The 26,894-nt window shown below is 39.2% G+C and overlaps 1 protein-coding gene across 20 annotated transcripts in view; it reads left to right on the top strand.

Annotated features, from left to right (window-relative positions):
• PARD3 (par-3 family cell polarity regulator) overlaps positions 1-26,894 on the top strand; it is a 723,671-nt gene that overhangs the window by 686,011 nt on the left and 10,766 nt on the right. For all 20 annotated transcript variants that reach the window (XM_037039898.1, XM_037039905.1, XM_037039903.1 and 17 more), the window contains one exon: positions 19,276-19,396. In XM_037039898.1, coding sequence (XP_036895793.1) covers positions 19,276-19,396 — 121 coding nt within the window. The remainder of the gene's footprint in view (positions 1-19,275; positions 19,397-26,894) is intronic.

The following is a 26,894-nucleotide window of genomic DNA, read 5'->3' as shown; positions in this document are numbered from 1 at the left end:
CCAGCTTGGGAAAGTTCTCCTTTATTATTTGTTCAAATAAGGTTTCCACTCATGGCTGTTCCTCTTCCCCTTCTGGTACCCCTACAATTCGGAACGTTTAAAGATGTCCTGGAGGTTCCTAAGCCTCTCCTCATTTTTTTGAATCCTTGTTTCTTCATACTTTTCTTTTTGGTCATTTTTTCTTCCTTCTGGTCCACTCCATTGATTTGAGTCCCAGTTTCCATTCCATCACTATTGGTTTCCTGTGCATTTCCCTTCATTTCAATTAGTTTAGCCTTCATTTGTTCCTCTAATTTGTGACTAAAATCAATCAGTTCTGTGAGCATCCTGATCACCAGTGTTTTGAACTGTGCATCTGAAAGGTTGGCTATTTCTTGTCACTTAGAATTATAGGCTCTGGGGCTTTGAGCTGTTCTTGCGCCATATTTTGGTCTGTTCACACCTGTTAAGTATGAGAGGTGGAGCCTTAGGTGTTCACTAGGGCGGGGTGACCCAGTCGCTGGGTTGTGATGCTGTATGTGGGGGCGGGGTCAGATAGGAGAAAAAAATGGTACTTTGCTCTCTCAGATTTCTGTCCCCTCTGCAGCTTCTCACAAGCAAATTGGGCCTCTCTGGTCCTGGTTCCTGGGTGTGTGGGCCCATGTACCCTCCAGGACCCTGTGGGTCTCTCCAATGAACTCTCTGTGTGCCTGGGAGCTTCTGCTGACACCTCGAACCCGAAAGTATTTCCAATTGGTGCTTTCAGGCTCTAATTCCCGTTGCTGGGGCCATGGCCTGAGCAGTCTGTCTCACTGCTAACTCCTTCACTTGGTTTATCTGCGTGTGAATGTGTGACCGAGGTCAGCCAGCCGCCTTGCGCCCTCACTGGGTCTGCCTGTTGCCACCCCATGCCTGGGATCCGCCAACTGCTGCCACCTACACTCCTGGATCGGTCTGACCAAATGATATTTCCTGCCCAACCCTCTCCGCCGCTGACTCCACCCCTCTTACCAGTCTAGTTCATTGAATGGTTCATTGTTGTCGAACTTCCGTTCTGGTCCATTCAATGAATGGTTCATTGTTGTCGAACTTCTCTGCAGTTCAATTTTCTATGTTTTGGCTGCATTTTTGTTACTAAATCTTTGTTGTCTTTAAAGTTAGTTGTGCGAGGAGGCACAGTGTTTCCACCTACACCTCCATCTTGGCCGGAAGTTGATTTTTTGAGTCTTATTCCAAGTTCAGTTTGCTTATATTAATTCATGTGCACTAGCCACAAAAATCCATCACACTAGGATGTGCTAGAATTGTATTCTCAAAGCACGCTCTATAGCTGTGGCCAGACTGCACCGTGGGAAAGTTCCAAAACAGTCTTTACTAGAAGCACCAATGGAATAATTTTAAGAGATCCAAATGGGACGTGGTCACTACTTGGCATAAGAATTAAGAGTGGAGAAGCAAATATGGAAACAGGATTAAAAATTATTAATCATAATAGCCACATTGACCAGTGGGAATAAACTTGTATAATAAACATCTAAAGCCAAACCGTGAATTTCATAACATGTCAAAGAAAAGAAAACTATTTGAAGTATATTGCCAGAATGTATGTTTGGGGGCAGAGGAAACATTTGGAGATATATATATATAATTCTGTCCAGAAGGTATCCAACCATGTCATATGATAAATAGAAACATTTAGTGAAGAAGATACAAGATACAATAAATATTGTACATAGGATAATGATGCCTCAGTCCCCTTCAAAGTAGACACTTTGGGACCTCACATAGTTCTTCCAAACTCCATCAGCTGCCCTGTCGTATTTTCCTGAATCTCATCAACAGTCTGAAATCTCTTCCCTTCCAAAGGTGATTTTAGTTTTGAGAAAAGCCAGAAGTTGCAGTGCACTGAATCTGGGCTGTAGGAGGTTGGGGTCGCCTGGGTGATTTGATGTTTCATCAAAACACTCTGCAGGAGACATGATGCATGAGCAGGTGCATTGTTGTGATGAAGCTGCCAATCACCAGTTGCCCATAGCTGCAGCCTGCCGAATCATCCAAATCATTTCCATGGAGGAATGTTCAAGCATAACACAAAATTTGATGCAGATTCTTTGCTCTACTCACTCGGTCATTTTGAATGCAACAGCCAGCTACACAGCCCACATGCTCACTCAATGGTGTCTACTGCCCCCATTGCCTAATACAGTAAAGTCATCATTGTTCACATACATGCATTCTAGTCCACTCTCCTTGGCTGCCAGGTTATATCAATTCACACAAATTGTTCTTGTTATATTAACAATGGCTGGACTTTTTCCAAACAGACCGTGTGTGTGTGTGTAGAGAGAGAGAGACACTAAGACTAAATTTCACATATATGTATAAAATGCATATATATGCATACACATATATGTATTTACCTATATAGACATATATTTAAAAAGTATATATATATTTTAAAATGTATGTAGACATTTCCAAAATATTTATGTATATAAAACATATAACCAAAAAATGATATATAAATAACTCTAAAGTTTGCTGGGGAGAGGTGTGTATTATCCTGTTATTATAACCAACAAGTAAATATTTACATCCATGTCTTCCATGTACTTAAAAACAAGTAATGCAACTATCCATATACCTGCTTTAATCTTGAGAAGACATTTCATCTATTTGAAAATAATTGAGAATTAATACAAAGTAGAAAATCAAGTTTCAATATACAGAATAAAAATATTTCTTCAAAAAGAATAAGAAAGAGACATATTATTTCTCTTTTTTGAAACGGATATATCTTTTTTCCTGTGTAATGACAGAATAACTCCAAAATTCAGGAACCAAGTCAATGTCCCCCAAGCCAAAGATTGGTAGATTATACTCTGAAGAAACCGATGCTTCTCTGGAAAAGGAACTCTCACATGTGTGGTGATCCCCAGCCCACAAAAGTGGTTCTCTAAGCAGTCTTTCTAGAGTAACATCTACCCATATACACAATGACTAATTTGCCTTTTAGAGCCTCCAAACATTTTAGAAAAAGCCTTAATTGTAGAAGTCAGTGAGAAAAACAAACTAAAGAATTAGGAAGAAACAAAAAATACAGGAAGAGAAGAGAAAAATATTTAAAAACTGTAATACCCACCATGAAATAAGAAACTGTAATTGCTAAATATGAATAAGAGGCTCTTGGAAAGGATTATTAAGATAATATGGCCCTGGCTGGTGGGGCTCAGTGGATTGAGCGCAGGCCTGCAAAGCAAAGGGTTGTGGATTCGATTCCCAGTCAGGGCACATGCCTGGGTTGTAGGCCAGGTTCCCCAGTGAGGGGCATGCCAGAGGCAACCACATATTGATGTTTTTCTCCCTCTCTTCCTCCCTCTCTTCCTCCCTCCCTTTCTGTCTGTGTAAAAATAAATAAATAAAATTTTTTTGAAGAGTTCATTTGAAAAAAAGAAAATATGAAAGAACTCTTGGAAAATAATTATGATAGCAGTATTAAGAAACAATAGAAGGCTTGGTGGATAAGGTTGAAGAAGTTCTGAAAATGTAATAAAACACAAGACATATACAAAGAGTAATACAGTGTAAAAGAAAGTCTAAAGTTCATTTTGGGAGGTCCAGCATATAACTAATATGCTTTTTAGAAAGAGAGACCAGGCATAATGAGGGAGAAGTTATTAGAGAAATAACATTATAATTTTTTCCAGAACTGGAGAACTTAAGATTCTAGATTAGAGAATTACCTACTGTCCAGAAAAATTAATTTTAAAAAGAAAAGAACACTGTGGTTTCATAATAGCAAAAATAGATTATCCTTCTTAAAAGTATACAATAAAAGGCTGGGAATCAGAATGTTAGGTTTTTCAGCAGCAGCATTGGAGCCTGAAGACAATAGAGTTCTACCTTCAAACATTGAAGGGAAATGTTTTCTAACCTGTGATTCCATATCTAACCATGCTGTCAATGAGTGGTGGTGGTAGGGTAGAAGTATGCAAAGATACAATGTACTTTTACTCATAATAAACTCCTTTTAGGAAGCTCTAACGTGTGCTCTAACAAATCCCAAGACAATAATGAAGGGCTTCCCCTGTGCGCAGAACCAGAGAACCAGCACATTGGAGGAGGTGGAAGGAGCACTTGAGGTTGGGCGGCTCCAAGCAAAACCTGGGAATTGATAAGCTATGATGGGTTTGGTCTTACAGAAATTTGTGCTAAAAGGCTATAGAGAGGGAGAAAATATTTGCAAAAGACATGTTGGATGAAATACTGTTATCCAAAATGAACAAAGAACTTTTAAAACTCAACAAAAAGAAAACCAATGGCCTAATTTTAATAAGGGCCAAAGACATTAACAGGTATCTCACCAAAAAAAATACCCTGATGACAGATAAGCATGTGGAAAAAGCTTCACATCATATGTCATCGGGGAAATGCACACGGAGATAACACTGCACGGATTAGAATGGCCGCAAGTCCGAGTGCTGATACCAAACACGGGCAAGGATGTGGAACTGCAGGAACTCATTCACTCCTGGTGGGGGTGCAAAACGGGGCAGCCACTTTGAAAGACAATTTGGCAAGTTCTTACAAAACTAAACATACTCCTACCATACAAATCCAGCAGTTGTGCTCCTTGGTATTTGCCCAGAAGAGTTGAAAACTTATGTCCACACACAAACCTGAACATGAATGATGTTTACAGTAGCTTTATTCAAAATTGCCAAAACTTGAAAGCGACCAAGATGTCCTTAAGCAGGTGAATAGATAAACTGTGATATATCCAGGCAATGGAATATTATTTAGAGCCAAAAAGAAATGAGCTATCAAGCCACAAAAAGACATGGGGGGAACTTAAGTGAAGATTACTAAGTGAAAGAAACCTATCTGAAAAGGCTGCATACAGTATGATTTTAACTATGTGACACTCTGGAAAAGGCAAATCTCTGGAGACTATGAAAGGATCAGTGGTTACAGGGGGCACAGAGGGAGTGAAGGATAAAGAGAGCAGAGAGGATTTTTAAGGCAGTGAAACTACACTGTATGATACTATAATGATAAATAAATTTGATTATAAATTTGTCCAAATGCATAGACTGTGCAACACCAAGAGTGAACTCTAATGTAAACTGTGGACTCTGGGGGATAGCATGTGTCAGTGTAGGTCCATCAGTTCTAACAAATGCACCATCTGGTTGGGGGTTTTGATTGCAGGGAAGGCTGTGCATGTGTGGGGTCAGGGGGGCATATGGGAAATATCTGTACCTTCTTCTCACTTTTGCTGTGAACGTAAAACTGCTCTAAGAAAACGAAGTGTTTTCTAAAAGGCTATATAGGGTGGAAATAATTAGAGACAGGCCCTAAAAAACTAAGCGAAAGGAAAACCAAGAATGCCATAGAAGAAGGGAAATGCCATCATAGGTCTCCACTTGAACTAGCAGTGAACAAGGTTTATATGATTAATATAAATGTTAAAAAATAATGTAAAAGTTGTACTATAACTATATTGGGAGTAAGGGCAGTGAGAAATGGGGGCAGAAACTGGGGGCAGAAATGGGATTGCAGAGCTCACAATCCCAATTGAGACTATCATTTCATCTAACTTCATAGAAAGTCAATGGATAATGTTTAAAATTAATGCATCGGGAGATAGTGGTATAAATGTTATTTGGAAATATGTAGTTAAATACCAGAAACAGTAGCTTAGATGAATATTATTGTTAAATCCCTAAGTTTTGTTTTTGTGTAATGGATCAAACTGATAATTTACTTTTAGTAATATTGAGTATTGAGCACTAAAAATGACTAAGTGAATGAAAATGAGTCACACAAGAATCATCAGTGAGAGTCTATCACGAGCAGGAATTATGATTGATTCGTTTTGAGTACTTCTGGTTGAGTTAAAAAGAAATAACCTTAGAAAACAGCTAAAAGCCTTAAAAGTGTTTTTCTTGTAATTGGGTAGTCAGTGGGACAATGCCTGATGAAGCAGGAGATTCTTTTATTTTAAACCTTTTAGTTAGCATTTTAAAATGCAAATTATACATAGTAAGTATTACTCTGAAAAATATGATTTACAAATGAATAATGCAAGCCTCTTTCCAAATCTATCAAAGAATTCCAAACTAATATGGTCATACATTTTGTGTTTTCTCATAATTCAGCTCAACATGAAATGAGAAGTTAAATGGACTGACATTTCTAACTTATTTATTTCCTCTGTCCAGATAGGTTATTTGTAAGTTGGGACATGGCCAAATTGTAACTAGAAACCTAGAAAATTATTAAGTAATAATTACAAATTTAATTAGTAGTATAAAGAAAGTTAAAAAATTATCAGTCAGGAAAATATCCTAATGATCTTAAAAAGGTTTCAAAATCAGTAACACATATACCAACTTTTCATTTGGGCATATTTGTCAACCAATGGTCACTGGCATCAATTCAGTACCAACAGGAATCCCAAAATTGGAGTGTGGTGAAGAAGGAAAGTTTAATCAGTGCGAACACCTCAACTGTGATACAGCTCAGTTATGAGCTAACATGGCTATGAGGCAGACCTGGAGCCAGGGGCGAGGTAGTCTGGCTAGATAATGCTGTTCTGCTCTGCTCTGCAGACTTCTTTGGTGTTTCGGCTCCAGCTGGGAAAATGCAGTCTTCAGTCTTCTGTGAAAGGGCAAGTGCACTTTCCAAGCTACAGGGGAATGGACTTAGAAGTCCCTGGGTTCCTGATTGGTCTGTCCAAATGAGGACTTCAAATCATCACAGTTCAATCCAAAAAGCACTGTTTTGATTGGTCCACATGAGACTGCTCTGATTGGTCAGTGAAAATACTGATGGTAAAATAGTAGCACAGAGCTGATTGGATGGGGAAAACTTCAGTCCTATTGGTTGAAATAGGATTCCAGGAACTCCTTTATAAGGGCTTGCTCAGATGGCAGAAACAGTGCAGACAGGCAGGCAGGCAGTACAATTTTAAGAGGCAGGCAGCTCAGCACAGACTTCTCCATGAATTGTGGTTTGTGTGAGAGGCCCCTGTGTAGAAATTGCTGCTGGGTTCTGGGCATTTTTGTTTGTTTATAAATTTGAGCCCACTTGGCCACTGGGAGCCTTTCTTGGTAGGTATCTTCTTTCTCAGGGTCCATACCTCCAGTGTTCTGTTTTGTTTTGTTTTGTTTTGTATTTAACTAATCAATCTATGCCCCTAGTTTTATTCTAGTTCTCAAAAACATTTCAGGTTAGCCAGTCATAAAACATACACTATTTGTCATTTGAAGTCATTTCAGAGCAGCCATATAGATTTTAGCCATGATTTGCAATTATGACATGAGCATTAAGTACTGCATTATATTGGAATTTTTATTTTTAAAAAAACTTAGCTTAGTTTTGTATAGGGTTTTTTGTTGTTGTTGCAGTTATTGTTGTCATTAAAGACAGAGAATGCAAAAACAAAGAAAATGTTAGCCTTGAATTCCATAATCAGTTCACGATTAACAAATTAAAATAATCGTTCTACAATTACTTTCTATGCCTCTGTATATGATAAAGCCTCTGTAATTTGAAAAAGAATATCATAAGCATTTTTATTTTGTCCTCTAACCCTATCAGATTTTATCATTTAATTTCCACTGCTTTTTATTTTACATTTTTATAGTATATTCCTGATGTTCACTTTTACTTTAGTTCTTCAAGATTTTCACATGTAATATTAAATTCCTTTACCTCTTTATTCAGACATCCAAATGTATATTTTCATTCGAAGCACAGGCTTCCACTAAGGGTGAAAACTGGCTAACCTTTATATTTCCGGTGGTTTTATTGAATGATTAGTACAATGCATAAATTTTCATCAGCTCTCTAACCTGTTAGAATGCCTTATATATCCTTGCCATTTATAAGACAGTTTGTGAAAGTCACACAATGTAGAAAAAACTAAGTGCACTTTGGCAGTAACCCTAAATTATGACTGCTTCATGCATTGTTTTAAAAAAAATGGCATGTGATTTCTTATGGGCAGTAACATTTTATTTTCAAGACTGCATTTAAATTCATAGATATACCTGTAAAACATTTTCTCTCCCATCATTTATTCGTGTGAAGTTATCCAGAGTTGCCAGCTAGCAAATCAGGAAGACCCAGGAGGCTTGGAACCCTGCTTCTGTTCCTGTCCTTTGCCCATGCTCTTCACAGGAGCCTGTGGAAGTTCAACCTGGATTTTCCACCATCTTGGGTTTTAGGCTCTAACATTCACTCACACGATATTCAAAAGTCATTTGTTTAAAAAGTTTTACTAGAATGTGATTTCTGAAACAACTTTGATAATCAGTTATGCAGTGGTAGTTTTTCAGTAAATACCACAAAGTAATACCATTTTTGTGCTGTATTAAAACAGTGTCTCACTGGAAGTGTGACTGCTATAGATTTACAACCCTTTTGGGTAGAAACTGACTTGGATGATTTCTGTGAAATTTACTAGGCAGGAAAAGCTACCTCAGGCTTACAACAGAATGCCTTGTGTGTGTGTGTTTATTGTTGCATCCTAAAATTATGTATATGTGTGCAAGCGTGTGTGTTCTTTGGAGCTGGAGAAATTCCCCTCAAAAACATTTCTCTCACTCGTGCCTGAGACCAGTGACAGGCTAGTAAGGAAGAGTGATGATAGTAATAAAATGGACGAGGGGTGCATTCCTGAGAATCTGCTGCTTATACAATGACAGCCCTGTTACTAAATGACCACAGAGGGAGGGGCTGGATGAGATCAAGCCCCAAGTCTTTCTGATGGAGAGAGGTGACCCTCCCTGTGATTAGTCACATCAGAAGTAAACTCAGCCTTAACAGTTTAGTGACTACGTTTTTAACCCAGAAGACATGGCTGTATGTTTTTAATTTGTGATGATTTATTACACTGAAATTGGTGTGAAATGGACAACAAATCTTGGGTGTCAGAAACTGAAAATGAATTTTATCAGCTGAGGAATGTGCCTTTGGGATTTGCATGTTTTTCATAATTCTTTTCATGGTACAGATGATGAGTAAAACGGTGATAATAAACTGAAAATGACGTATTACCTAAGTCGCTAATTTCACATGTACACATAGACACTTATAAATATAGCATTTAGTTTCACTTTAGACTTTTTCAATAATTGAAGGTCATTTTTACAGGCCACAAGAATGTTTGTCTAAAAACCTTAAAGTAAATATTAATACCATTTGTAATAGCTCAAAAATATCTGGGGTTATCTATAGAAAAACATTGTAAGGTTTTTACACACTTTGTTTTTTCACTATTCAAACTGGGAAGAATTTATACCTACATACTAATATAAAAGTGCTAAGAATGATGAAAAAGCTACCCTTGTTGGAAACTAACTTTGCGTACATAATTATTTGAGCACCACATTCCTACTTCACAAGCAGGAGAGAAATTGAATTCAGGTGTTTGGTGAACATATGGGGGCTTTACTGTGAATTTATGACCTGTGGTTTGAGTGTAAAACCCCAAGATACTTGCTGATAAAACTTAATGAAGCTTGTGCAGAAGAGCTATTTTTATTTGTACTTTGGTAATTGATACATTTTTTAGGTTTAACCCTCCCACCCCTTCCCTTAGTGCTCATAAATCTTCCATTCTGAGCAATCCATAGTAGCAAGCCTCAGTGTAAGCCAGGTTGCTCTGATGCTTACAAATCTGAAAGTTCAAAGTCTGCTTTTCCACGGCATTTGAGTCTATTCCTTCTTTCTCTTTTAATTTAGCAATTTATGCTTCCCTGCCTGCATGGGTGACAGGAGGCAAACCCATGCACCCTGGGAGGAAGCACTCCAGGTCCTTCTAAGAGAAGCAAAAGCTTTCTCAGGGAGACACAACTTCTCTGTGTATTAAGCAAAGATGTAGGCCCAGTGTAGCTCACTATAAAAATTTAGGCAACAAATTCCTTACGATTTAAAGGTTTTCTCCCCCAGAATACGCACCTCTTCAGGGAGAAGAACCTGTAAAGCACACCCTAGCACTATCTCTCTGCTTCTCTGTCTGCACAGGATTTCACAAAGAATGCTCCTGATTTGAGTGCCAGGAAAGAAAACACCGTGTGACAAGTGCTCCATTTTAACATACGGTATAATGGTTTAAATGAGAAACCTGTGTTTGCTCACTAATTTGCAGCAATTATGAAGTCATTTCTGACATCTGTAGATTTTAGCTATTTGGCGATTACAAGATCAGCAGTATTTTAAGGAATTGCTAATCAGTACAGAAAACATCTAAGTGAGAAGAATGTTGTTTACCTAGCATCTCTGGCGAGGTCCCCATGGCTGTGCTGGCATCCCTTTTTAGTTCAGTTATCCCTGAATAACTGAAGCTTGAGTTATCCCTGTTCAAGGACTTGTTTGTATCTACTTTTATCATGCTGACAATCTGTCTGGTTTGAAAGGATTACAATTCTGCACATCCATGCATGACATCACAGTGAGACATTGCTTAATGATCTGAGACACTTGTGGTCACTGCTAGCTGCCTGGTTCTAAAGCTGCCTGCCAGGGCTGCCCTACATATGTTTTTTCCAGTGTCACTTTTTGCCTACTCTAATCCTGGTGTTTGTTTTAAGTGACATCTATGAAATACTTGAATTTTAGATTTGCATTGGTACAAATAAAGGGATGCAAGAAGAATTAGTAATTGGGCAAGGAAAGGAAAGATGCTCTAATTTTCCTCCAATGAAAATGTTCCAAAAAAGAATAGCACTCTGGAAAAGTGGGCTGTTTACATAATGTGCTGGATCTTTAGCCTTTCCATCTGAGTAACTACCAGGGAAATCAATAGAGATGCCATTTCCTCAAAAAAGTGACAAAAACATAGGAACCTCCTATGAACCTCCATTGGTTTAACCAGGAATGTATCCCCTTGTGAGTTGTATGTTGACTCGGATTCTAGCAGGTCACCAGTCTCTACCAGAAAGTGAAAGTAGAAGTGAGCCCTTCAGTTTAATTTTGCCTAATGACCTGGTTGGCAGGTCTGTTTCCATTGCACTTTGGGAGAACATTTCTGCTTTGGTCTCATGAAGGCTGATTTTCAGAGGTCCCAGAGACAGAACGGTGTGTTTTGGGTGGAGTGATGGGAAAGTTGACAGAGGGAGTCACCCCCTTTGTTTTTCATGTGTTTGTGGCTATAGTTTCTAGTGTTCGGTCAGATATGTCTAGCGGAAGACATATTTGATTATTTTCATCGCTAAATTTAGAAGTTACCATTTTTCAGTGACATCTGCAACAGTACAGGCTGGGGTGAAAGCAGGTTTACATTTGTTTATATGGAAAAAATACAATGATTAATAAATAATAACACATGAATATACTCTGTGTTTTGCATACTCACAACTGTAAACCTACTTTTGCCCCACCCTGTATTTACTTTGTGCAGTTTTCTCCAAGACCAAAACTTTGGCATAACTAACTACATAAATGAGAATGGTAAAATTTATTCCAAAAATGTGTTTCCTCTCTTTTATTCTGCTCTTCTCAGCAACATGGTTTTCCAACAGATGGTATTTGTTTGGTTGCAGCTGTGGGCAGCATATAGGTCTGTGTGCTTCTAGACCACTTTATCTCATTTAGCAAGTATGTATGACCTCCCTAAAATTGTTTAAGGTGATGTGGTAGTGGTAGTGTAGTATAGTGGTCTGTGTGTGTGTGTGTTTAAGGGAGGTGGGTTTAGGGAGTTTGTTATCTTTTGTTGCAATGAAACACAACAGAGCAGACCCACTGTACAGTAACATTTTAAACTCCTATTTTCATCCCATCCACTGACATCCAAATCAAGTCGTCTGGCCAACCTTGGTATCAGTGGGTGTTAATTTTCTGTTGCTTCATAACAGATTAATATAGATTTAGCAATCTAAAACAACACCCATTCATTACATGTGATTCTGTGGGCCTAGAGTCCAGCAGTGGCTTAGCTGCATCATCTGCTCAGGGTCTCATCCAGGTGCCAGCCTGTGTGCCCACTTGGAGATCCCACTGGGCAGCACTGTTCCCTGCTCCAGGACTTCCTGGCAGCAACTCTTTGTGGATGTTTGTTTTGCAGCTGTTTTTTTGTCCTGGCAGCTTTCTTCTTCAAAGCCAGAAAGGAGAGAGATGGGCTATCAAGATAGACACAGTTCACATACAGTCACGACAGTACAATCATATACATTCCTTGGCTTTTGTCTCCTTTTACTGCAGAGAAGCAAGTGACAGCTGCCCACACTCAGGGGTGGGGGTTTGCACGAAGGTGTGATTACCAGGAGGCAAGGGTCAGGGGCGCACTTTAAAGTCTGCCCATCGCAAATATCTGCTGAACAGCTTACCCTACCCCAGGTACAAGGCATACAAAATATACACATGTTAAATGGCTGTGATGAAGCCACAGCCTAAGAAAGAGAAACACATACACGTGTAAGCACTGTTAAAGATTATTTAGGTCTGAGGACAATTATTATTGAAGATTTGAAAAGAACAGGTACACATGAGCTGGAGTAGTTAGGAAAGGCTTCTAGGAAGTGGAATTTGGTTTCTTTCACTTACTCTAAAGATGGATAGGAAAGGACAGGGTATCATAGGAAGAAAGAGAGGAGCAAATTTACCTTCCTTTTTTCTTTGGTAGCTTCTCTTATGCTAGAAATTATCACTATCTCCCCCATGAACACCATGGAAAGCCTGACAGGATTCATTCCCTCCCTCTGTCTACCTCCCTCAGCCTTTTTTTCTTTGGGGAGGGGAGTGTATACCAAGATGGTACCTCTTTTTCTTAAAAAAAATAATGAATGGTTGTTCTCCCTTTCACTAAATTCTGGATCATAAAGCTATGGTCTCTATTTCAATTTTCTCAATTTCCTTTGCATAATTAAAATGTAAATGTTAAAGCGTTTTTATTCCATAAAGAATTAGTCATATCACAAACTCCTTTCAGCTTGTGCTGCTCTAAAAAAATAGGTCAGCACTCAAGCTTGCAGGGTGGTCAGTGCACTCAGGGTTTGACAAACCAGCGGGAGCTGATGCTTTAGAAGAGGCGGGGCTGTATGCACAATGCCCGGTTGTTGTTGTTTTTAATATTTGTTTCTTGGGACAGTGAGCAGGGGACCACTGGCCTTGTCTTGTTGCGGTTAAAGTAAATAGCCTGGAAAAGCAAAATGTGAAGTAGGCAGCAGCTGCAGAATGTCAAACACAGGTTGCAAGGTAGCTAACAACAGACTTTTTTGATGGGTGTGGCTCATCTAGGATTAGAAAAATAAAATAAGCCAACATTTAAAATTTGGGGGAAAACTGTAGTTCTGGCTTCTCTTTAAAAAAAAGTAAAGGGCATCACCAGTCCTGTATCCTTCAGAGCAGCAATCTCCTGGAACCAAGTAAGAGCCTCCACTCTAGCCCAAGCGTATTACTCCCATTTGTCACAGAATGTATGTGGTGCTTCCAGTGCACTGGGGTCTCCTTTACTCCTTAGTTAGTTGCTCTTCAGGCACTGGAAATTGTCCCAACTATGACACCTGTGGGTATTGTTTTCAGAGTATTCGCCATATAGCACCTGCAATGTTTTTTAATATGTGTGGATTTTTAGGCCCTGCACTGGACTTGCTGAATTAGAAAATCCCCAGGGCAGTCTCAGTCGGTCAGCATTTTTTAACAAGCACTCTGGATGACTCTCACATACAATGTGTGTCTGTGAGGACCACTGTGTAAATTTTTTCTCATTCCCTCTACCTGAGGAGATATTTGGACTGTTAGCCATGGAGCAGAGTGCAGGATGGGCTCCAGGCTTGCCTGCCGGCAGCAACATGGTGCACTTAGCCGGAGTGGGGCGTTCAGCTGCTGCTGTGAAGCACACTGGAGTAGTCCAGTCTGAAGGTCCTAAAGCCTGACACACTGTGTGGTTGGCCTCTGACCAGAGAGGATTTATCCCATGGGCATTATGAATTTTTTTACATGAAAGGCACTTTCATAATTCCCCTTCTTACCCCTCCTTTGTGTAGACTTTTGTTAAATTATGATTTACTGACTTCTCATTAAGAATGTTACTGTCTCACTTACCCACTGGATTGACTCAGGTGGTATATTTGTTACATTCCTCTCAAGAAAAATGATCAACTTTAAGTTGTCAGTGAACCTAAGTATAAGTTGATTGGGGTGTGTAGCCACTATTGCTAATAAGTATTTAAAATTTTCTTTGGCCCCCACAGCGGAAGAGCTAACCAACAACACTAGAAATCTCTGTGAATTATTGGGTCATTACAGACCAGCCTGGGAAACAGGCCGGGGGCCCTGTGGTGGCTCCATCTCCTGAAGCTAGGATCTCACCTTCAGATGCCAACTGTTGTTCCCCAAGGATGCCAGATAGTCAAGTCTTTGGAAGTCATCATCAATCATGAAAACCATTGCAGCCTGCTTTCCAATTTCAACCCATAGAGTGGCTTTTCTAGTCTTAAGCAGATTGGTTGGTGTTCTCTAGAGCACAGGAAGAGAGGAAAAAAATATGCAACAGTAGTCTCACCAGCTGCTCAGGTTTGGAAATAAGTGAGGAAGTAACTTCCGGAACTGATCTTATACTATGAAAAACATTGAAGTCACCAGAATTTAAAATTAAAGATAGTGGATCAACTTCTTCTGTTGGCAGATACACTTTCCATTAATCACAAATAGAAGGAAGTCACTTTTCATCAATGATTTGGAATTCATGAACCTAGTAATTATGGGATTAAAGCTGTCTGTGCTACATGAACATAATAGAGAAATAGTTCTAGTTAGATTTGTAAAATACTCTGTCAGTCAGGCCTCCTGCAATTCTGCTATTAAAATGTATGAAGTGTGCCAGGACCAAAAAGGGCAAAGCTGGAAAGATGGCCCTGAGATTAAAGAATGCTCATTTTTCTATCTCTCTGTCTTGTGAGTGTAATGAGCCTCATGCCTGCACCATCACAGTTTCAAATACAATACAGAGTAAGGAGTTATGGCCTAGGCGTCACACTGGGGAGCCAGTACAGGAAATGCATCTGTTCGAGCAAATATGTTTTGAATGCCAGTAGGAGTAGTATCCTGCTTGGCTCAAGAGTGTGGAGGGCAAGTTTTGAGGCTATATCTTGTTGAGTAGCACATTTTACAAATCCATTAACCTTTACTGCTTGTTCTCAGGCTAGTCAGTTCCAAAGATTTGTCAGAAGAAAAACATAGGGAAGAGAAGCTTTTATTGCCTGGGAAAATAATCAAATTGAGTATATTAACAAGATAGTCCAGAAGCTCTAATTAAATTGATAGAAACATAAAGTGATAGGGACCTACCCCGTATATTAAATAGTTAAAGACTATCCTATGTCCATGGAAGATGTTAATACTTTGGTCCTATAAATGAACATTTTCAATTTCAGATTTCTAAGCCTTTGGAATTCTTCAAAATATATTTTGCTATGGCCGACTTGCCTTTTTTACTATATTTTATTGATTATGCTACTACAATTGTCTCAATCTTTCCCACCTCTCCTCCTCCACCTAGCACCCCCCACTCCCTCCAGCAATTTTCCCCACCCGTTGTTCACACCCAGGGGGCACCCATGTCAGTTCTTTGGCAACTCATTTCCTCTACAGTTCTTAGCATCCTCCTGCCTATTCTGTACCTACCAATTTTTACTTCTTAGTCCTTTCACTTTTTCCCCCATTTCCCCAAACCCCCATCCCAACTGACAACCCTCCAAATGATCTCCATATCTATGATTCTGTTTCTGTTCTGCTTAGTTTTTTTTATATTCAGTTGTTGTTAGTTATGTATTTATTGTCATTTTAATGTTCATAGTTTTGATCTTCTTTTTCTTAAGCAAGTCCCTTTAACATTTTATATAATAATGGCTTGGTGATGAAAATGAACTCCTTTAGCTTTGCCTTGTCTGGGAAGCACTTTATCTCCCCTTCCATGCTAAATGAAAGCTTTGCTGGATAGAGTAATCTAGGTTGTAGGTCCTTGCTTTTCATCACTTTAAACCCTTCTTGCTAGTCCCTTCTTGCCTGCAAAGTTTCTTTTGAGAAATCAGCTGCCATTATGGGGACTCCTTTGTAGGTACTATTTGTTTTTCTTTTGTGGCTTTTAAGATTCTTTATTTATCTTTAACCTTTGCACATAACACTTATTATGTGTTTTGGTGTGGTCCTCTTTTCACCCATCTTGTTTGGGACTCTCTGTGCTTCCTGGAGTTGTATGTCTATTTCCTTCACCAAATTAGGGAACTATTCTTTCATTCTTTTTTTCAAATAAATTTCCATTTTCTTGCTCTTTCTCTTCTCCATCTGGCACCCCTGTGATGTGAATGTTGGTATGCTTGAAGTTGTCCCAGAGGCTCCTTATACTTTCCTGGTTTTTTAAAATTCTTTATTCTTACTGTTCTGATTGGATGTGTTTTGCTTGCTTATGTTCCAAATCATTGATTTGATTTTCATCTTCATCTACTCCACTGTTGATTCCCTGTAAATCATTTTTTATTTCAGCTAGAACTAAATTTCATAAATTTCATCCTTCATTACTGATTGGATCATTTTTATGCTGTTGAAGTACCCACTGAGTTCCTTGAGCATCCTTATAACCACTGTTTTGAACTCTGCCTCTGTTAGATTGCTTATTTCCATTTTCTTTTGTTCTTTTTCTGGAGTTTTTTTCTCTTATTTCATTTGGGCCATATTTTTTTTTGTCTCCTCATTTGGGCAGCCTTCCTGTGTATGTTTCTATGTATTAGATAGAGCTGCTTTGACTCCCTCCCTGTCTTTGTAGCATGGCTTAATGTAGTAGGTGTCCTATTGGGTCCAGTGGCATAGCCTCTGCTATCACGTAAGCTGGGTACTTGAGGTGTGCCCTCCATGTGGGCTGAGTACTCACTTCTCTTGTATTTGAGTCTTGATTGCTGTCAGCTTGTCAATGGGAGGATCACACCCAAGCCAGTCAGCTGGTAGGACTGGCTGTGACCACTAGCCACCAACTACCTCCCTCCATGGCTTGTGGAGGTGGTTGGGTGGTGGTGCTCTGACATGGTCTATAACTGCCAACTGGGTACACAGACTCTGGGGTCTCCTGGATAGTACAGGCCAAGGTCATCCCCCACCTGTGTTCTATCTAAGGCCACTTGGCATAAGCCATAAGTGATCTGCAGGTGGCTGCTGCTAGTGCCAGGCCTGGGGCTACTTAGTAAGAAGCACAGGGGCTGGGCTAAGCTGTTGCTTGTTTGAGTGGATTTAGGAAGGTCTGAAGCCAGGGCCAAGCTAAACCATTCACATGGAAAAGCCACTGCTAACCACTGCTAACAGCTTGGGTGGGCCTATAAGTTGGATGGGGCAGAGCCTTAGGTAATGGACAGGGTGGGGCAAACTTTGTGAGCCAGTATGGTGACTCCACACTGTGGCTCTGGATGGTGGAGGCTCAGAAAAGGAACAGTGGCCACTGCATGCAGTTCTGTCCAGGAGGAAGCTGTCCCCCAGCCCTCTCCCTGATGCCAGACACTTCAGTACTTCCCATCTGCCACTTGTGCCTTTCTAGCTGCTGTCCCAGTGCTGGAGCCCAGAGAGAGTGAGTCTGAGTAAGTCCGTGTGGTAGGGCCCTTTACAAGGAGATGCCTGAGACTTCTACCGTTTCTTCCACTTCCCCAACCACCACTAGGTTTCCAGTCAGAAGTTATGGTGACTTATCTTCTTGGCGCTGAAACCTTGGGCTGGGTGGTCTGATGTGGGACTGAGATCTCTTGCTCCATAGATATCCCTCCTGATTTTCATACACCACCCATTGGTGTGGGACCAGCCCTTTCCACATCTCCACCCCTTCGCTCCTCCTACCTGCCTGGACGAATATGGATTCTTTGATTCCTTAGTTGTCAGACTTTAGCCAGCTTGATTTTTCTGGTGGTTCTGAGTGATAGTTGTTCTGTAATTTTGCTATGGCCATGGGAGGAAGCAAACTGTGTTTACCTGCACCTCCATCTTGACCCAAAGTCCTGACTTTTTTTTACCAAGCTACCTCTCCTAAATTTTATCATCCAGGGCTGTGGGCAGCCAAAAGATCTCAGATACACACAGAGTTACCAGGGCAATTTTTTCAATGAAGAGACCTCATCTTTTTAATAGTTTACAGCTTCCTATTCTGATAGCAGTGCAAGGGTATATATGATAAATATAAGGCTTGGTCCTTGTCCTCAAGAGGTCTGAAGTCTTGCTGGGGAGACAGTATATGCCTAATGTGCTTGAATAGCTTTACAGATAGGATGCAACTTAGTGCTCTGGAAATGGAAGAAACCAAAAGTGGCATGAAATTTAAGTTTGATTTCATTTTGGTCATGTCTATTATTCTTGTAAAGTATTGTCTTCAAAATTTGTACGATTTTATTAAAAAGTGGCTTTGGAGTACAATATGTTTTATTAAGTGACACAATATGGCATAGTGGAATGTGTACTGGGCTTGAACCCAGAAAAAAATCTGCATTCTTACTTTCCCCACTGTGCAGCTGGGAGGCTTCTAAAAAGTCACTTAGCTTCTTTGAATGACAGTTTCTACATTGAGGAGGGTGTGTGTGCATGGGTGTGTGTGTGAAATTCTGCCTTCTGAACCTATCTTATAAGCTTGTGTGAGGATAAACCAAATTCAGTGCTAGAAAAAAGAAGCAACATCATTGTGAACTGATTACATCAGACTAGCACCGGAAGTTATTTTTAAAATGCTTTTCATTTATACTATGAGAGCTGCATTTTGTGTATGGACCTCCAATAACTCATAAATAGGAACTTCACATAATGGAATTATGAAAATAGTGCTCTGAGACTACATTGTGTGGTGTTATCTCACTTGATTGTTACCAGTAAAACATTTAGAGCAAAAATGATCATTATGTCCACCTGATAGATAGATATATATATAAAGAAACTGCAGGTCGGAGGCACTAAGTGCCAAAGTCTGAGAAGGTCGGGGAGCTAGGACTGGACCATGGTATTTCTGACTTTTAATGCAATGTTCTGTCCAAAAAATGTTTGCTGCCAACTCCTTGCTAGATTATAGAAAGGAAATGAAGCTTTTACAGAACTGCATAAAAAAGGAATGTCTGAGATTGCTGCTCACCCTCTTGAATATCTGTCTGAAATGACTTCAATGAGTCTTAATCAAAATGAAAACATATTTTAGTGCCCTTATACTGTTTTTAAAATTCACATCCTCTTAAATAGCATCATTTCCCAGCAAAATGTCACTTTTTTCCTAGTAACTGCAAGTCACAGAATGTATTTGTGAAGGATGTTCATAGTTGCCCATCTCTCTTTTAGCAACAGAGCAACTCCTAGCAACCATGATCGGATACAGCGTCTGCGGCAGGAGTTCCAGCAAGCAAAGCAGGATGAAGATGTAGAAGATCGGCGACGTACCTATAGCTTTGAACAACCCTGGGTAAGTATTTGGCTCATTGGTAACAATGGATATTGCTACAACTTTCTGCAGTAACAGAAAGACAGTACAGAAAATACACAGCCACTAAGCTGTGACATCAGTCTTTTATGAAATGAGACAAGATGGAGCCAAATTCCTTTGACCTTTAACATAATGACCTTTTCCCTCATTTCCTTCTGTGTTTCATCATTGCTAATTTCATTTTACATCTTATTGCACCATCTGTTCATTGCACAATAGGTTTCATTTTCCTTATAAAAAGACATAGCAAAATATTCTTTCTCTCAATTATGCATGTTTTTAAGTTCAGTAAATATTTTTCTATATATATTTTTCTCAGAAGCAGAACCAGAATAAATTAGCTCAGCACATGTCCATTGTATATCTACTATTCCAATGTATGAACGTACAGTATTTAGTATTTTTTTCATTCTTCCATGGCCCGTTTGTGTATTTACTGAATCCCTCTTGTTTGTCTGCCTCTATCCCTATTCTAGTTCATCCTCCACACAACTGCCAGAGTGATCTTTCTAAAGCAAAACTTTGAAAGTCCTCTCAATGCCCACAAGATATAGCCCAAATTGCACAGCGTGGCATGCTAATCCTCCTCAGACTTGCTCTAGACTCATGCTTCCATCTTGTGTTTATCCTTAGGAAGGATGGTACTTCTGGGAATGGGAGGAGTTGGAGCAGACTTGGGGCTTCAAGATGATGGGAATTTTGAAGAATCTCTTTGGAAGCTTGAGAGAGAGAGTCAATTAGGGGTGAATAAATAGGCTGCTTGAGGCAAGAAAACCTACCTGAGATTGTTAGTAAGGTCTCACCGACACGGTAATATGACCGTAACCAAAGATGCTTAGAGGACTGGCAATAGAAAAACAATTTTTAGATTAATCATATGACAGGGGTTGGCAAGACAGTTATGACAGAAAGTCAAAGAAGGTACTGTAGAATCCTGGTGAGGACACAGGTGAGGGTGTCACGAGTCTGGGTAGGGTGGTAAATACAGCTCATGGAAGGATTACCCTGATTGCCCAGGAGGATGGGAGAATGATTAGTAGTCTAGGGGTCATGAAACCTAGAAGGCTATTGTCTTGGAAGTTGAGGATCTTGGAGGTGGCCCAGTCCTGGGTGATGAAGTCCAAGGCGTGACATCAATGCATGTGAGTTCCTGAAGCATAGTAGAGAACATGGTGAAAAAAGTTAATGAGCCCTGGACAGGTGGCCCATTTGGTTGGAGTGTCATCCCTCACACCAAGTGATCATGGATTCAATCCCTGGCTGGGGCATATACCTAGGTTGCAGGTTCCATATCCGGTTGGGCACATACAGGAGGCAACCTATTGATGTTTCTCTCTTACGTTGATGTTTTTTATCTCTTTCTTTCTCTCTTCCTCCCTCTCTCTCTCTTTAAAATCATTAAGCATATCAAAAGGTGAGGATTTTTTAAAATGTGAATGAGTTCAGTTCAAAGTGTTGGAAATATAATTATAGTACATATTTGCAAGAGTAGAGACTGCAAGAAGGACAGTGTTAGGAAAGACTTGAATAAAAACAAAATGATCCTACTTTGGTTGGGGGGAGTTAAATGACCCACCTAACACAGAAATGAGAGATTAATGATGTTGCAGAGAAGAGAGAAAGGTCGAAATGTAGTGTGAGCTTTTAATGTGAGATTGACGGAATGAAGAAGGACGGAATCAGAACAGAACACTGCCCCACTAGCCAGGTGACCAGCTCTCTAGGCCTCAGTTTCCTTGTTAGTAGATTAGCACAGTTAAAACAGATGACTAAGTGTGTTATTCAACCCTTTGTTAGAATGAACACATAAGAGGAAGCCCAGTGTATAGAGTAAAGCGGATAAAAGTAGAACTTCCCTAACTGTGGTTCAAGACCAACACCTTCCCAGCACTAAGAGCATGTTAGAAATGCACTTCTGGTCATGCCTCAGGCCCACTAGATCCGAACCTCTGTGGGTGGGGCCCAGGAAACTGTATTTTAACAAGCCCTCCCAGTCCTTCTGAAACATGTTCAATTTTAAGAAGCCCCACTGTAAAGTTTATATCATCTCTGAGATTCTCTTTGGTCTTAAAATTTAACACCCTCAATATACTTTACACAAGGCCAGAGAGTTATAAAGGTTTTTGATTATTGGATTTAGTTATCAAATTGGAGTTGATGGAAGGTGAATTTTGTGAATGAAAGGAGAAGACCAAAGAATGGGAGAACCATTACTAGTGTGGCGGATTTCACTGTAAGTCAAGTGAGGGAGACCGGACCTAGAGCAGGCAATTGGTAATATGAGGCAACACCCACTAATATAAACTTCTGAAATCAATCCTAACCCAACTTTGGGATGTTCTGGAACAAGTCCAGCATATTTAATATCTAAGAACATCTCTAATTGTCCTCTGCAACAGGATTACTATTAATGACATTTCTTTTAAGATTTTATTTATTTATTTTTAGAGAGAGGGGAAGGGAGGGAGAAATATCAATGTGTGGTTGCCTCTCACATGGCCCCCACTAGGGGACCTGGCCCGCAACCTAGGCATGTACCCTGACTGGGAATCAAACCCGCAACACTTCGGTTCACAGCCTGCACTCGATTCACTGAGCTACACCAGCCAGGGCCTTAATGACATTTTTAATAAAGTATGTAGCTTATTTTTCTAGCTGATCAAGTAAATTGAGTCATTTCCATGTAACAATATAACAGAATTATTTTAATCCATTTATGTTGTTTGGCATAATTGACTCAAGTAGGCTTCTCTTTTTATATGTAGAAAAACATCTTTAACTGTGTATTTGAAAAGAGTAATGAGTACAGGGTAACTTGAAGAAGAGAAGAGCAACTGCATATGAAAATGGTGCTCACACACACTGTTTCAACTTGCAGACCCCCCGTGGGTTTCTCATTCCCACCTCCTGCGAAGAGGAACAGCGTGACACCGTTTTACTTTACCTGGGAGTGTGGGTTTCAAGCCAGCATATTCACATCATTTATACTTAATTGTTTAATTCACCAAGTTTCTTCAGTACTTCCTATGTTGTAGTCATTGGGTTTGGTGCTAGAAATAAAGACGAGAAAACCAAGACGGCCCTTAGAACTCTACAGTGGAACTGGTATGGAGGAAAGGAACCTGTTCAGTTGGTGATGGGGGTATGCATGGACTTTTGAGCACAGAGAACCATGCCCAAATCATTTGTTAGGGGTCAGGAAGGCTTCAAAGAACACCTCTTTGAAGTTGGAATATATTTTAAATGTAAAAGGTTGAGAACCAAGATTGATGTGATGTATTTCTTGTTGGCAACATTTCTTGTTATCCACATGCAACACCTCCAAGTTTGTGTGAGGCTAAAAGAGCATTTCCTACTTTTTAGCTCTTGTGTTTTTCACGGGGAGATGTGGAAATGATTTGATAGTCATTTTGTTTTCTTTATTTTTTTGAATGGGGGCCATGAATATTTTGGCATATGTTTCTCTATTATCTACTTAATATGAACCATCATGTTAGGAAAAATATTTGACAAAGTCTTCTGGGTTTAGAAACTCAACTACTGAAGGTTATAGGTCAAATTATTATATAGCAAAATGCCATAGCAACTTTAGACAGGCAACTTGGCTTGTATTATCATTTCCTGTAATGAGTGAGCAGGGAATTATTAGGATGACAGGCCGATTACTTTAGGAGTGGAATAATTTCCTAAATTGTGGGTCAGAAGTTAACTTTTACTTTGTATTTATTTTATTTTCAAACAGTTAGGATTTTTCTGTATACTCTCCATTTTCTGGTCATGTAAATGAGCTGAAAGTGACTATTACTCTACTTAGTATCTTAATTTTTATACCAATTCTCATTGTTACCCTAATAAGGGCTGCCTGCTTATTCCAACTGTAGCTTGGTCTGAGGTTTTTATTATGTTTTTTACAAACTGAGCTTTGAGTATTTTGAAATCTTTTCTTTTCCTGTATATATTCTGACCTTGAAAGGTCACTGTTTGGAAAGGATGATACCATGAGCTCACCCACTGGAATGGGTTGTAATCATTTTAGTTTTAAGGAACTACAAGCTCATCTTCCAGCTGTGTACAACTTAGACCATATTAATAAAATTGCCATGCTTATTAGAAATGCCCACACACAAAGTGCATCCAGATGTATCATACAGAAAAACATCCAAGCCAATCACTTTACATACAGAGAGAGGCTGCAGAAAATTAATGCAAGTAGCCCTTTTCAACTCATCCATTTTCAAAATATTCTCTCTAAACTGTAGCAGCACCAAATGCACCTGTTTCTGGGTGGGCGTTTGTTCAAAATAATGTCTGGGCCTGAGGGAGCACAAAAGGTCTTTAGTTAAGCAGAGGCCCTGAAAATTTCCTTAGCTCTATAATTGAACCGAATTCTCTCTGCAGTTGAGTAAGAGAAGAAACAAAAAAAGGAACTTCTTCCCCACATAGTGCCAGGTGCAACATAAATAAAGCAGCAAGTTGCTTTAAATCTTCCCTAAGATAATGGAACAATAGCTGAGGTTAGGGTTATTATCACAGAGCTCAGATATGGACAGGACTTAGTGTTGCTCTTAAAAGATTTAAATTGCAGGCTGCAGACATAAGTATAGAATGCTGTTAAAACTTTGAAGATACCTGAGTGTTGCCCACAAGGAGACTTGCTGACTGAGATGATTGATGGATGGGATAATGGAACCTTTAATAGCAATATTGCTAAATCCTTCCCATCCCAGGTTGGTAGTGACTGAGAGTAGTTTAGTTCCTCAGATAGAAAATTGGTCCTCTGTGATGTGAATATCCTCTTCTCCTCCAAGCTTTTTTCCAAGCTATCTGTCTTTAAACAAAATTTTTTAAAAATCTGCCTGGGACTTTTAACGGCTCCTGTAGCATTGTAAGGTTTTGCCTGCTTTAATTGGAGAGTCAATCTACAGTACGCAGCCACCCTGCACCCCTTCATTGTGCATGTCCATAATTTGACTAAAAAAAAAAATGCCTTCTTAGTTAACAGCTTTGCAGTAGTGGTACTCCAGTTCAGTTTGGGTGGAAGTCATCTCCTTTGGAAACTGACCTGGAGAAAGCCATTTTCACAGCAAAGGGGTGCTCTTTCCTCATGGCAAAAACCTCTGTTCTTCTGCAAAGTGGGCTCCTTTTCTTCTAGCCCCTGCCCCATACTGCTAGTCAAAGTGGCCCACGGGCCATTTTACCAGGAGGGGCCTATGGTGGTAGAGGCTCGTAAGCTGCCTTGGCTGTGGTGAGCCTGCGGCAGTGCAGTCCAGGCTTTTTTGGAGAGCCACCCTGTTGTTCTCTCATTGGAGCTGCTGCTTAAGATGGGGAAAAACAGGTCCAAATGCAGGTTGGGAAAAATGAGATGAAGACAAATAGTATGTTAAAACCCAATCATGTATTTGTAAAAACTTTATGAGGGAAATTGGCATGCTCTGCAAATTTTTCAACCATTACTCACATTGTTAGTAGCAATTAAGGTTTTCAACATTCAGAATCTCCAAGAGTTCAGTTGATAGTTGTCTAAGTGTAGCAGGTGGTGGGGTAGAGGTGGAGGACTGGGAAGGCAGGATCGATAGACAAAGTCAACTTTGGGCTAAAGGTAGAAATAAGCCTGCAATAGAAAGTAACGACCCGTGTTAGTAATGGTCACTCTTAACCGTAGTAAACTGTTTACACTCTGTATGATTTGGTGGCATAAAAATTATTTTACCCTCTACCAATTATTTAAGTTATACTTATATACCAGAATATGGAGTTTATATTAGGGTCACAGCACATTTGATTTGCTCAAATAAGGATTTTAAGTCCCAAGAGGATATTGTTAGTCTCGTTCTTATCGTCACTCTCATCATGCTCATCATCACCCTCACCACAGGCTCATCCGCAGGATACACACTTGTGTGTTCTGGCTTCTTTTCCACATGCATGGCACACATATGAAAATTTGTTATTCATGATTTAAGTAGAAAACATATTTAAATTATCATTTATAAGAATACTACATATGTGTGTTTATGTGAATATACACAAGTGTACAAATATGTGCTTATGTTATTTTTTATCTATATGAAGGAAAATTAGAACATTGAAAATTGTTGAGTAGTATTTTATGTAAATATTAACAAAACAGTAGTGAATTTTATTTCATAAGTGACACATATTATTTTATATCATATTTCATAATATAAAATATTATTTTATATTTTATTTCATAAGTGACACATACTTTTATATTAACCTCTAAAAATTGTATATTATTATACCTAGTTCTCATTAGTACTGAAAGTTTGTACTGTATATATTTATTTTTGTTCTGTTTCTAGTCTATTAACTACTAGCAGTTTTGGTTTTATATATTTTCTATTGTCCATTTTTATTTTGGAAAAATAAGTGATTTTATTTAATTGAGAAGAATGCTTAGTTAATAATTCAATTTAGTGAAACACTATATAAAAGGTGTTTTTTATTTTGTTTTACACTAGTAAGTGATACCAAAATTGTATAGCTTTCCCAAGCTTTATATTATCTTTATATAGTATAAATAGTATCTCTTTACTAATCAGGATAAAGACCAGTAGTTTGGAGCTCATTTGAAGCAACGTGCATAGTTTTCACTTGGGGCTTAAACATCAGCCACGGAGGCAGTCACTTATCGTGGCCCTTCAGCGTACTGTGTAATAGATATCATGGTCTGTTTCATTGTACAACCTCTGTCATTCGGCCTTCGCAACTGGGTGATTTTTTTTTTTTTTACTTGAAAGGTCATTGCTTATCACCCATATCATCAACAAGAAGGCCAGGGTTATTGCCTTGTTATTTGATGAATCTCCAGAATTATTCCAGTTTTGCTTTACCTGCATGTTTCTCTGTGTAGATGTCACTTTGTTGTAGCTATTGATGCTGTTTTCTTTGAAAACATGCACTTCTCTCTGGGGATACCAGTTATGTCTTTCTTCGTTTATGTCTATGTTTTTGTAATTTGGGACACTTGGTACATTGTTCTATTTCTGCCATAGGGATGGAAAACCACATCCTTAAAAGTCAGGAGTGTTGATTGTAGTTCTGGTCCCACAAGTTACATTTTTATGAGATCATCATCGATATCATGAATGAGGTTATTTTTTATTTAGGCCAAGTATAAAACTTTTGGGATGAACTTATTTAGTTGTTGCTTTAAGCTGGTTATATATATAGTCTTCCATGAAACCTATGGCCCAGTAAAGTTTCATCATAAAGGTATGGGTGATTCCTTTTAATAAACAATCTTTTTGTATGCTCTGAAAAGAGAAATTGAGTAAAATATTAATGGTAAGCCTGAGATTCATATTTTTTCATTCTGAGCATAATAGTGTGAAGTATGTCAATATTCTGATACCAAACTGCTTCGCTCGTTTTAAGCCTCAGAGGCCGTCTGATGATCATTTCCTTGTTGGAGTTCGTCAAGATGCAGCCAGATGATCGCTCCTCACAGGGTTTG

This window comes from Sturnira hondurensis, unplaced genomic scaffold, assembly GCF_014824575.4.
Source record: "Sturnira hondurensis isolate 20B ecotype Veracruz unplaced genomic scaffold, ASM1482457v3 Scaffold0025598, whole genome shotgun sequence".
Classification (NCBI taxonomy): domain Eukaryota; kingdom Metazoa; phylum Chordata; class Mammalia; order Chiroptera; family Phyllostomidae; genus Sturnira; species Sturnira hondurensis.
This window is presented reverse-complemented; position numbering and strand designations above follow the sequence as displayed.